Here is a 13370-nt window from a genome sequence, read left to right as displayed (position 1 = left end):
GGCTCAGCCTAAAAATAAATAAATAATAAATAAATATTTTAAAATATATATATTTCAGTATTCCCCGAAGCAACTAATCAAGATAGTATGGTAGTAGTATAAGGATAGACATGTAGACCAGCAAGAATTGAGAGTCCAGAAATAAACTCAGACATCTGTGGCTAATTGATTTCAACAAGGTTGTCAAGGCCATTTGATAGAGAAAGAATAGTCTCTAATAAGAGGTGCCAAAACAACAGGATAACCACATGCAAAAGAATAAAGTTAAGCCCCTTCCTCACTCCATATATAAAAATTAACTCAAAATGGGTCAACAACCTAAAACTATAAAATTATAGAAGAGAACAGAGGTAAATCTTTATTGGATTTGCCAATGTATTCTTAGATTTAACATGAACGCTCAAGCAATAAAAGAAAAGATAGATAACTGAACTTCATCAAATTAAAAGTTTTTGTGCATCAAAGAACATTATCAAGAATGTGAAAAAGACAGTCCATAGAATGGGAGAAAATATTTATAAATCATGTGTCTGATAGGAATTTAATAATCAGAATATATAAATAACTTTTACAACTCAACACATAAAAGACAAATGACCCAATTTAAAAATGGACAAAGGACTTGAATAGGCATTTTTCCAATGAAAATGTACACATGAAAAGATCCTCAGCACTGTTAGTCATCAGAGAAATGCAAATCAAAACCACAATGAAATACCACTTCCCACCTAGTAGGATAGCTTTAGTGTTTAAAAACAAACACACACAATAGCAAGTGTTGGCAAGGATGTGGAGAAATTAGAACCCTCGTACAGTGTTTGTAGGAATATAAAATGGTGCAGCCACTGTGGAAGACAGTTCGGTAGTTCCTCAAAAAGTAAGACAAATGCATGGGACACGGGTTCGTGCCCCGATCTGGGAGGAACCCACATGTCGCGGAGCGGCTGGGCCCGTGAGCCATGGCCGCTGAGCCTGCATGTCCGGAGCCTGTGCTCTGCAACGGGAGAGGCCACAACAGTGAGAGGCCCACGTACCGCCAAAAAAAAAAAAAAAAGACACAGTTACCATATGACTCGGCACTTCCACTTTAAGAGAATTGAAAAAAAGTGTTTAGGGCTTCCCTGGTGGCGCAGTGGTTAAGAATCTGCCTGCCAATGCAAGAGACATGGGTTCGAGCCCTGGCCTGGGAAGATCCCACATGCCACGGAGCAACTAAGCCCGTGTGGTACAACTACTGAGCCTGAGCTCTAGAGCCCGCAAGCCACAGCTACTGAGCCCACGTGCCACAACTACTGAAGCCTGCGCACCTAGAGCCCGTGCTCCACAACGAGAAGCTACGACAATGAGAAGCCCACGCACTGCAACAAAGAGTAGCCCCCACTCACCACAACTAAAGAAAGCTTGTACACAGCAACGAAGCCCAACACAGCCAAAAATAAATAAATAAATTTATTTATTTTAAAAAAAGTGTTTAAACAAAAATTTGTACAGAAATGTTCACGGCAGTGTTATTCATAATAGCCAGTAATTGTAAACACCCTAAATGTCGATCAACTGATGATTAGATAAATAAAATACAGTATATCCATACAGTGGAATATTATTTGTTCATAATAAGAAATGAAGTACTGATACATCATACAACATTTGTCCCACAGAATAAAAAACAAATAGCTATTACCATATTAAAAGATGTTTTTATGGGCTTTCCTGGTGGCTCAGTGGTTGAGAATCTGCCTGCCAATGCAGGGGACACGGGTTCGAGCCCTGGTCTGGGAAGATCCCACATGCCACGGAGCAACTAGGCCCGTGGGCCACAACTACTGAGCCTGCGCGTCTGGAGCTTGTGCTCTGCAACAAGAGAGGCCGTGACAGTGAGAGGCCCGCATACCGCGATGAAGAGTGGCCCCTGCTAGCCGCAACTAGAGAAAGCCCACGCACAGAAACGAAGACCCAACACAGCCAAAATTAAATAAATAAAAGATGTTTTTATGGCCTATGTTGTGTCCCCCTAAAATTCATATGTTGAAGTCCTAACCTCTGCTTCCTCAGACTGTTACTGTTTTTGGATATAGGGCCTTTAAAGAGGTTATTAAGGTAAAATGAGGTCATATGGACAAGCTCTAATCTAGCATGACTGGTGTTCTTATAAGAGGAGGTTAGAACACAAACAGGCACAGAGGGAAGACCATATGAAGACACCAGGAAGAGATGACCATCTACAAGCCAAGGAAAGAGGCCCTCAGAAGAAACCAACCCTGCCAACACCTTGATCTTGGACTTCTAGCCTCCAGAACTGTGAGGAAACAAGTTTATATTGTTTAAGCCACCTCATCTGTGACACTTTGTTATGGCAGCCCTAGGAAACTAATACAGACGCTTATACTCACTATTAATCAAAGAAATGGAAATTCAAATCACCATGAGATTCTATTCTATACTTATGAGATTGACAAAAACAGACAGGAATGACTGTTGGTGAGAATATGGATTAACCGAAACTCTTACACTGCCCTGAAGGGTACAGATTGATACCCTTTAAAAACATTTGACATTATCTAGTCAATTTAAAGATGCACTTAGGGCCTCCCTGGTGGCGCAGTGGTTGAGAGTCCTCCTGCTGATGCAGGGGATACGGGTTCGTGCCCCGGTCCGGGAGGATCCCATATGCCGCGGAGCGGCTGGGCCCGTGAGCCATGGCCGCTGGGCCTGCGCGTCCAGAGCCTGTGCTCTGCAACGGGAGAGGCCACAACAGTGAGAGGCCTGCGTACCGCAAAAAAAAAAAAAAAAAAAGATGCACTTAGTTTATGACCCAGCAATTCTACTGCTCGGAATATAACCTAGAGAAACTCTGGCACATGGGTACCAGGAGACTTTTGAAAGAATGTTCATAGCAACTTCCTTTATAAGACTAGAAAAGCTAGAAATAACCCAGCTGTCCACTGACAGTAAGATGAATAATGGAATACAAGATAACAATAAAAATGGAAGCTCTGTAGGCACATGCATTAATATGGATGAGATTCATAAATGTAATATTGAGCAAAAAGCAAATTGCACAAGGACCTACAGTATAGCACAGGGAACTATACTCAGTATTTGTAGTAACCTATAATGGAAAAGAATCTGAAAAAGAATATGTGTGTGTTTGTGTGTGTTTGTGTGTGTGTGTGTATGGCTAAATCACTTTGCTTTACACTTGAAATTAACACAACATTGTAAATTAGCTATACTTCAATTTTTAAAAAAAGCAACTTGCAAAAGAATACACACACTAAGATGCCATTTATGCAGTGTTCAAAAATATCCAAGAAAACAGTATCATTTTGAGATACATCATATGTAGTAACACTATTAAAAGGAAAAAAAAAAAAAGAAGAGCTTGGTAAAATTCAGTAGAGTGGTTACATCTAGAGCAGCATGCATTTGCAGAGGGGCAGATATTCCCCAAGGGAGTAAAAATTGCTTCCGGATTTTGAGGGGTGGTTTGCAAAAAAATCTTAGATATTACAGCAGTCCACAGTACATGAACATATATACAGTGTATTTGTGGTATTAAAATTTAATCAAAGAGGGAGATTAGGGACAAAATGTCTTAAAACGGTCCCTGGATTGGGGAGTGGGAGTGATAACACTTAAAAAACATTAAAAAAAAAAAAAAAGGTTGAGGAACACTCCTTTCGAAGGAAGGTGGGAAGCAATAAGGAGAGGGTATATAGATTTCAACAGTAATAGTAATGTTTTATTTAATCTCAGTGATGGATACAGAGGTGTTCTTTAACAACTGTTTATTGAATGCTACTTTAGACAGGGTCAGTGTGCTAGTTGCTGAAGGATACATCAGTAATGAGATTTAAGGCCTGACCTCAGTTGTCACAAGGAATGACAGAGGGGAGCAGGAAGGGACTGGAAGGAAAGATTGCAAAGGGGATGAGGAAACTTTTGAGAGTGAAGGATAAGTTCATTATCTTGATTATGGTGATATTTTTACAGGTGTATAGGTATGTTAAGACTTATCAAAGTATACACTTTAAATATGTACAGTTTATTGTATGTCAGTTATACTTCAGTAACAGCTTTACAGAGAGAGAGATTGGGCATATATCCCAGAGAAAATGAAAATTTATTTTCACACAGGAACTTGGACACAAATGTAGAGTAGCTTTATTCATAATAGCCAAAAACTGGAAACTGCTTAAATGACCTTCAGTGAGTGAGGGATCAAACACATGGTGGTACTTCCATACTATGGAATACTACTCAGCAATAAAAAGGAGTGAACTGTTGATACATGCAACAAATTGGATGAACTTATAGGAAATTATGCTGAGTGAAAATGGAAATCTCAAAAAGATATATGGTGGGACTTCCCTGGTGGTCCAGTGGTTAAGACTCCGTGCTTCCACTGCAGGGGGCACGGGTTCAGTCCCTGGTCAGGGAACTAAGATCCCTCATGCCATGCCGCATGGCCAAAAAAGAAAAGATACATGGTGCATGATTCCATTATGTAACATTTGTGAAATAACATATTTATAGAAATAGAGAACAGATTAGCAATTGCCAGGAATTAGGGATGAGGAAAGTAGAGGGAGCTATTATGGAGTAGCACGAGGGAGTCATATGGTGATGGTTCAGTTAAGTATTGTGATAGTGGTTACATGAAGTTATATATATGATAAAATTGTATAGACCTCTACACATACACCACCCCAGAATGAGTGCATATATAACTGGTGAAATCTAAATAAGCTTTATGCTTTGTACCAGTGTCGATTTCCTGGTTTTGATATTTACTATATTTATGCAAGATGCCGACATTGGGAGGTGCACAGGATCTCTTTGCAACTTCCTTTCAAAATGAATTGTTTGAGAGAGAAGACCAGTAACTAACCCAGTACCTCTAGTGTACAGATCTTGTTTTCTCTGTACTTTCTCCTACTCACTTAAAAAAAATAATAATAAAAGTAAATAAATAAAAACAGTGCTTCTTGGGAAAATAGCACTGATTCTAGATCTGGGACATGAAATATTTAAGGTAAATGTTAAATAATTTGTTATAATGGAAAGCAAGGAAACTGTCAAAACTATCAAAAACTACTAGTCCCATCTCAAAGGGACTCAGGATGTGATCTTGCTAGCCAAAGATGGGATAATTTTAGCATCAATAATGATAATAACAGCAGTAGATTAAAACACATCAAATATTTTTAAATCCATGACTTCATAATAATAATTTATTAAAGCTATAATTGGTCATTCTTTGGAGGTTGCTAGGGAAACAGCTCAATTTGAAAACTAGATAATAAAGGGAAGAGGAAGTGTTTATCCTGCCTTATACAAAATGTACCTCAAGGTAACTAAATAATTGACTTGGAAAGTTTTTCTTATGGAAGTATTCCAGCTAATAAATGAAAAAGGAATGATAGAATTCCTTGAAAAAGTGATAGAAAAAATAGAAAAATCTCTAGTTTTTGTAACCCCTAATATGTTTAGGCATTTATCATCATAGGTCTGTTCTATTAGTTTCCTACGGCTGCTGTACAAATTACCATAAACTGGATGGCGTAAAATGACCGAAATTTATTCCCTCTGAGTTCTGGAGGCCAGAAGTCAGAAATGAAAGTGTCAGCAAGGCTGCACTCCCTCCAAAGGCTTCAGAGGATAATTCGTTTCTTACCTCTTCCAGCTTCTCATGGCTTCAGACATTTTTTGGTTTGTGGTCACATTACTCCAATCTCTGCCTCTGGTCTCATTGGCTCCTCTTCTGTCTGTGTTTTCTTCTGTTTGCCTTTTATAATGACATCACTTATCATTAGATTAAGGGCCCAACCACAGAATCCAGAATGACTTCCTAATCTCAAAATCCTTAACAATTACATCTGCAAAGGGCCTTTTTCCAAATGAGGTAACATTCACAAGTTCCAGGGATTAGGACATGGACATCTCTTTTGGGGGGCCACCATTCATTCAGCCCACTACAACTGTTAATATCAAAAAGAGGCAAGTCAGAGGCAAGCCTCTTCATAGAAGTAAACACCACCTTGTCAAAAAATAAAAATAAAACAAAAACCTAAATGCAAAGAAGCACCAACTTACAGAACACACAAGAAACAGAATACTGCGAGGATGGAGTCAACAAAACTCAGACTGTGGGAAACTCTACAAAACAAAAACTCAGTTTCTTCAACAAACAAATTGCAGGGGGGTGGGGGTAAGGGAGATGGAGGAAGAAACCTATATATGAAAACAAACCTAAGCAACATCATCCATTTGCACTGTGGGAACCTTATTGTGATCCAGATTTGTAAAACTTTTTAAAATATGGAACAGAAATTTGAACACTTACTGGTTGTTTTATAATATTTTTTGTAAATTTTAATATGGATATATATTTTAAAGTCTTTGTCTTTTAGACATTACACTGAAATATTTATAGATGAAATGATATGTCTAGGGCGTGCTTCAATATAATTGGGGTGGGGGAGGAGCAGGTATGTTTATAGATGAAACAAGAATTTGTGTTTTTGGAAGTTGGGTGGTAGGTACATGGGGATACATTATTCTGTTCTCTCTACTTTGAAATGTTCCGTAACAAAAAATTAAAAATTTAAAAAGGTTGATACTTCCCCCTTGAAAGAAAGAAAAAGAGGAAAGAAAGAAAGAAAAGGAAGTTTGGTTTGTGGGGCTTGAGAGGATAGGTTTAGCAACTAGAAGGATGATCCTCTTCGCTTTTTTCTGCATGGTGACTAGTGAGGCTGTGTCTCAGGGCTGTGTCAAGAGCTTTCACAGGGGACTTCCCTGGTGGCACAGTCCTGTGTTCGATCCCTGGTTCTGGAAGATCCCACATGCTGTGGAGCAACTAAGCTACAACTACTGAAGCCCACGCACCCTAGAGCCCGCGTGCTGCAGCTACTGAAGCCCACGGGCCTAGAGCCCATGCTCTGCAACAAGAGAAACTACCTCAATGAGAAGCCCACACACTGCAACGAAGAGTAGACTCCACTCTCCACAACTAGAGAAATCCTGCGTGCAGCAACGAAGAACCAACACAACCAACCAACCAACCAACCAACCAACCAATAAATAAATAAATAAATTTAAAAAGAAAAAAAAAAGAGCTTTCACAGCTACTCTAGCTTAAAACTGGAATCCAGGAAAAGAAAAAAAACACATTTCCCTTTGGGAATATGTTTATTCAGCCAGCCTTCCATGACCACATTTTTTCAACCACTCCGTCCTCCATCCCACCCCTTCAGTCTGGATTAAATAGCACCATCTTTTGTGCTCTCCTAGTACATTCTACATACTTTCATAGGGTATTTTAATTGTGTAATCTGTTTAGTTCTCCCAGTTTCTAGATTATAAATTCCTTGAAGATGTTAACTTTGTTTATTCATATTTATTCCTCTGTGTATTCCCCCGCTCTGCTGCATTTAACATTAGGCCTGGTAAGCTCTCTCAGTAAATGGTTGTTGCATGGGGGTGGGGGGTGCAGAGGAGCAGTAGAGAATTGGGCTGTGCTGGTAAATAAAATGCACAATATACCTCCTACTTTCTCCATCTCCTGAATGAATTCTTTTCCCAGGACTGCTAAAGTATAGCCACAGAGCTGCTTTAAACTTTTCTTCCTTCTTCTGTCCATCCTCTGGCAGAGGTGCTAATGAGCTGTAATATACTACAAATGAAAGAAGAGTCAAGGGTAAGCAGTGTAGCAAAATAGAAAATGGGTTTCTGCACAATCACATGTTGCTGATCTCCACTCTTTCCCAGAGTATATAATACAATGAATTCTTTTTAGATGACTGTCTTTCTGTGCTATTTGTTTTGATACTTTATGTGTATTAGAATTCCCCTTCTCTATAAATTCCTTTCTAGTCTGTCTTCTTGGTATGCTTTAAGATGGTAATTAGAATACAACCTCCTTAAAAAGGTGGCAAGAAGTACTAGAAAAATACTATTTTGTGTTATGTATAAGGTTATTTGGCAGTTTCCTAGTAGATGGCAATCTCCATAAAGCAAACTTTAAGAGGCCTACAAAACTTTAGAACTGGGAGAGACCTGACAAGCTAATGTGCTTCCCTATTTGCACCCCCACACACCCCCGACCCCCCCACACACACACAGCCACACCCACCCCCCACTCCCCACCCCACCCCTGTGTTCAAAAGAATAACATTTTGTGTAATAGCCATCTTTTTGCAGTCTTAAAATAGTGCATATTTTCTAGTCCTCAAATCTGGGCTAGTTTCTAAACTAGTACACATACTTAGATTCTTGAGAAAATGGGGCACAATGATAACAACTATTATCTAAAATGAAAAAAAAAATTGTAATTTCTTTTTGACCACGTAGTACTGGATGATTGCTCATTTTTGGAAAACAGCAGAATAAAGCTTAAACTTTAAAACACAATTATTGAACATTTTAACCTTATTAAAGACTTAAAGATATTTTATTTTCTCTTTAGGTGGTACGAGACTATAATCTTCAGCTGTTTTTACACGAGAATGCTGTATTTCACAAACCCCAGCCCTTCCAGTTCCAGCCTTGTGACAGTGATACTGTAAGGGAATTCCAGATTTTCATTTCATTTGTCTTTAAGCTATGTTTGTTCTTAAATAACTACTATCCTTGGAATAGACAGACAAAAACTGAGTGTATCTCAATATTATAACAAAACTGTGAGCATGCAGAGAAACTGTGACATTTCTTCTTTCTAAAATGTGACTAACACGCCCAGTATCTTTATGCTAACAACTTTCTGCTTAATAGGGTTAAATCATAAAACAAGTTACTGGAAATCTGAAAACTGAACTGAGGGAAAAAGAAAAAAATACTCAATAAATTTTTTTCAATTCAAATGTAAATTACATACTTTCTATTCATGAAATTCTTCACATGCATACCCTTCCAAAGAAACCAGTGGTTAAGTTTTAACCAGAATAGAATTAATAAATAGAATAATGAATATATGCATACAAATATTTTTACTGGTTTTATTAAAAATTATAGACCCTTTATAATTCCTTTCAGATTTCTTAGAATGTTAAAGTATTAACACAAATGCCAAATTGGCAGTGTTTAAAAAACAATCATTAATCATACGTTTTTATCCTTGAGTTTAATATATGAAAGATGATAGCCATTTTTTAATTAAAGAAAAAGAACCAGAATACTAATTTAATAACATTTTTAAAAAGATATTTAACTTCTACAAGTTGAGAAAGCACATGTTGGCATATCTAGCACATTCTCTCAATGCAGGCAAGCCAAGAGGGAAGTCAAGTTGTATTGGTAAAGTCTGTTGGTAAACCTAGAATCAAAACCAGGGGAGTTTATGATATCAGAGTTTAATGGTATCAGTTTAATAGAAACCTTTGCTGGAGATATCTTCATTACTTTTCCTACTAAACTTTAAGTAGCCCTGTTAGTGGCTATATAAAGAAATGTAGGAAATCAGCATTTCCCTCTAGATTATTAACCCTTGCCCTTTATAGTAGCGCCTTTTTTTATCGATCAGCTTTTGCTTAATGACTCGGAGACATTGTCCTGAGGATACAGGGTATGGACAAGTTTGCCAAGCTTGACTTAAAATTGCGACTAATTTGAGATGATTTTATCTTTGCCCATTTTCCTCAAGAAAATCAGAATAATAGTGACTCTCATCTCACTCATCCAAAGCCCAATGACAACCTTAAATCCTTCATTGTTTCTGAACACTGTGCTAAATGTTCTTAGCTGTGTGTCCCTGTTTGCCTTAAAATTCTAACTCTATGCTGTTTTCTGTCCTTGTGCAATCTGTACTGGGCAGAGTTTAAAAGCTGCCCAGCTGGTGGATATTGAGCTCTCCCCTGTCAGTGCTCTGAGAATGACCATAGCTGAGGTATATGGGGGTGTGGGTCAAGGGTGGGAGGGATGGGGTGTGTGTGTTTGCATGCTGATGAAGGGTGGGACCTGGTATATTGGAATGAAAGTTATAAATATATGTGTAAGGGGCTACTGAATGCATAAGCTGGGGCTTTCCATTTTTCCCTTATAAATTAGGGATTTCTTTTCCTCTTTATAGTGAAAAGATTGAGCTTCTCATTTGTCATCTTGTCTGAAGCACCTTAGTTTTCCTCAACAGGAGTGCTGGAAAGAACCTTAGAGCTAACTTACCTTTATTAAAGAGGAAACTGAAGCCTAGAAAGGAAAAGAGACTTGTCCAGAGTCATACAGTGAATTAATGACACATTAATGTCTTGATTGCAGTTTAATGTTCTTTCCACATGCTACTCTGTTTTCTAAGAAGAAATGTTCAGCACTTGGGGAGCCGTTAATTTTTTCTTAATGGAAAAAGATAAATGCTCACACATTTATAAAAATCATCCCAGATTGTCAACCACTGAAAAAGTCTTTAGAATAATCATTTTGAAAATGTTTTTACCTGTAAAATTTGTTGTATGTACTTTTTGTTTTGTTGTAGATTAAGTATTCTTACTGCTCACAAAGAATAAAATCCCAAATAATTGTTTGGACTCAGTATGGACTAGTACTGTTCTTTAATATGAGAATGGAACCATTGTTTACTTGCTTTTCTGGTTTCCTCTTGGAAAAGCCTGTCACGGAGAGTGCCAGTCAGTGCCCCATTAACTTACTCCTCCTGCTGGGTAAATGCAGGGCATATAGGAAGCACTAATTGCCGCTATCTTCTGTCGTATTTCTGAAATTGCTATTGTTCCTATCCTATTTTGGAGCATATTTTAATTCAACAGACACTGAGTCCCTACTGCATCTGAGTGCTGATCGTTCAGAGAGAGGCTGAGGATAACTATTACATGTTAAGAGCCTGGACTAGATGAGCTCACTGACATGTACACAAATAAGTAAAATATAATGAAGCAAGTGCTGTATATGATAGAGTGCTCCTGCTGTCCATTGATGGGTACAGTTAATGCATCCTGATGTAGTATAATTTTTTTACAATTTTTTTGAGACATATTTACATATCATATAATTCACCCATTTCAAGTATATTATTCACTGATTTTTAGTAAATTGACCAAATTGTACAACCATCACCACAAGTAAGTTTTAGAACATTTTCATGACCCCAGTAAGATCCCTCACGCCCGTTTACTGTTAATCCCTATTCCCATCCCCTGCCCAGGAAACCTCTAATTATTTTCTTTCTCTATAGGTTTCCGTTTTCTAGAAATTTCGTATAAATTGAATCATACAATATGTGGTCTCTTATGTCTTGCTTCTTTCACTTAGCATATTTTTGAGGTTCATCTATGTCTAAGAATGTATCAATAGTTTGTACCTTTTTAATTACTGAATAGTGTTATGAATATACCACATTTTGTTTATCTGTTCATCAGTGATAGACATTTAGGTTGTTACCCACTTTTGGCTATTATCAATAATGCCGATATTAACATTTGTGTACAAGTCTTTGTATGAATATGTTTTCAATACTCTTGAGTTGCTGAGTCTTATGGTAAATTTGTTTCACTTTTTAAGAAATTGACAAACTTTTACAAAGTGGCTACCATTTTGTGTTTCTACTACCATTGTATATGGGTTCTTGTTTCTCCACATCTTCACTTCCATTTGTTGTCTCTCTATCTCTTTGCTTATAGCCATCCTAGAGGATGTGAAATAGTATCTCATTGTGGTTTTGATTTGCATTAACCTAATGACTGATGATGTTGAGTATCTTCTAATGAGCTTATTAGTGATTCATATATTTACTTCGGTAAAATGTCTATTCATATCTTTTTTCTTTTTTTATCAGATTGTTTGTCTTCTTAGTATGGATTAGATCTTGAAGATGAATTGAAATTTACTTTGCAGTGATTGAAAAGCAACATGCCAGGAAGTGAAAATAACAATTGAAAATAATGAAAATAATAGGTGAAATTCACTGAAGATTTGTTTCATGCTAGATATTTTTCTAATTGCATTGCCTGTATTAACTCATTTAGTCCTCTCAGCAATCCTATATTTTAGGTTCTCTTTTTAATACTCATTTTATAGTCAAGGAAACTATGGTTAAGAAATTTGCTCAAGGCAATATGTTTCAAGTACTATAAAAATGTTTGCATGCTTTGTTCTAATATTCCCATTTTGTAAGGCTCACCCATTTGAAAATAACACACAAGAAGTACCAAAAAAAAAAAAAAAAGAAAACAAAAAAAATTTGCTCAAGATCACTCAGCTAATAAGTGTTGGAGCCAGAAAAGCTTGAAAGTGCATTACTGTATTTGAAACAGCAAGTAGGTTTGGTATGGTGAAGGTGTTGAACAACACCATAAATGTAGGTTGCAACCAGATTTTGTGTATGAGTTTTACATATGGTAGTATATGGAGAACTATGGAATGTTTTCAAGTAGGACAGTGATATGATAATTGCAGATGGATTCCCCCTGCAGGACAATATTGTTCCTTAATTTTATTTTGGATTTTATAATTTATATTAGGAACTTTGAACTCCTTATGGATTTAGCACATTCATTTTTTATTCACTCAATAGATATTTATTGTGTATAATTTGTATATACCCTTGCCTTATATAGAGATGAGTAGTTAATAAATATTTGATCTAGATTTAGGTAAGATGCATTCAGGAAAGCCATAGGACTTTTAAAGTCACCACCATGATTAAATGTAACTTATTTTCTTCGGAAGGTTTTCATATATTATCTTAACGTTTTTTAAAAAAACTTTTTAATATAACCCATTTCAAATTCCAGTATTTTCCCTACAAAAGTCAAAAATGTCCAGTTGAAAACATACAGTCACAGTATTACCACTGGAATTTAATTAAGGGTTGAAACTATTGCACTTCTTCTTTTTGTGGCTTACCTTTTTTTATCTGCTGGTAAATCAAAATTCCTTTTCATTTTATTTTAATACATGATTATTTTGAGTCATGTTTTAGAATGATATACCAAAAGGAACTGGCCAAAATGATTTTATAAGGTCACAATTATCTATTCTGTGCAGCCATAGAATTAAATTAGGAATCTTAGTTTAACCATAAGATGGTTACAAGTGACAGTGATCAGTGTTCAAGTTTCATCTGATGTAGTAATTTAGTAGCTGGCTCATGGTTAATACTGAAATATTTCCATGTCTGTATTTCCATATAGAGTTACTGATTTCTAAAGTATCCTTTCTTTATTCTTCTTTATATCTTCTGGTATCAGATGATACCAGAAAGTCAAAAATCTTTCTAGAAATAGTAAAGTTCACCTTTCTTCACTGAAATGAAAGTTTTTAATACAAGATTGTTCTGAGAAGGATATGGAATGTAGCCTAAATTTTTTAAAATAATTTTTTAAATTAATTAATTTATTTTTTTGGCTGTTTTGAGTCTTCATTGC

At 36.6% G+C, this 13370-nt stretch overlaps 1 protein-coding gene across 3 annotated transcripts in view; it reads left to right on the top strand.

Annotated features, from left to right (window-relative positions):
• The window catches only part of FCHSD2 (FCH and double SH3 domains 2), a 299906-nt gene that overhangs the window by 218544 nt on the left and 67992 nt on the right, over positions 1–13370 (top strand). For 2 of the 3 annotated variants that reach the window (XM_081240865.1, XM_081240864.1), the window contains exon 10: positions 8468–8563. In XM_081240865.1, coding sequence (XP_081096991.1) covers positions 8468–8563 — 96 coding nt within the window. Of the gene's footprint in view, positions 1–8467; positions 8564–9811; positions 9884–13370 lie in introns of all 3 variants that reach the window. The other variant, XM_081240866.1, reaches the window with a different exon arrangement.

This window comes from Mesoplodon bidens (assembly GCF_964165515.1).
Source record: "Mesoplodon bidens genome assembly, chromosome: 7".
Classification (NCBI taxonomy): Eukaryota; Metazoa; Chordata; class Mammalia; order Artiodactyla; family Ziphiidae; genus Mesoplodon; species Mesoplodon bidens.
The sequence above is the reverse complement of the archived record's forward strand: the minus strand, read 5'-3'. Positions and strand labels throughout refer to the sequence as shown.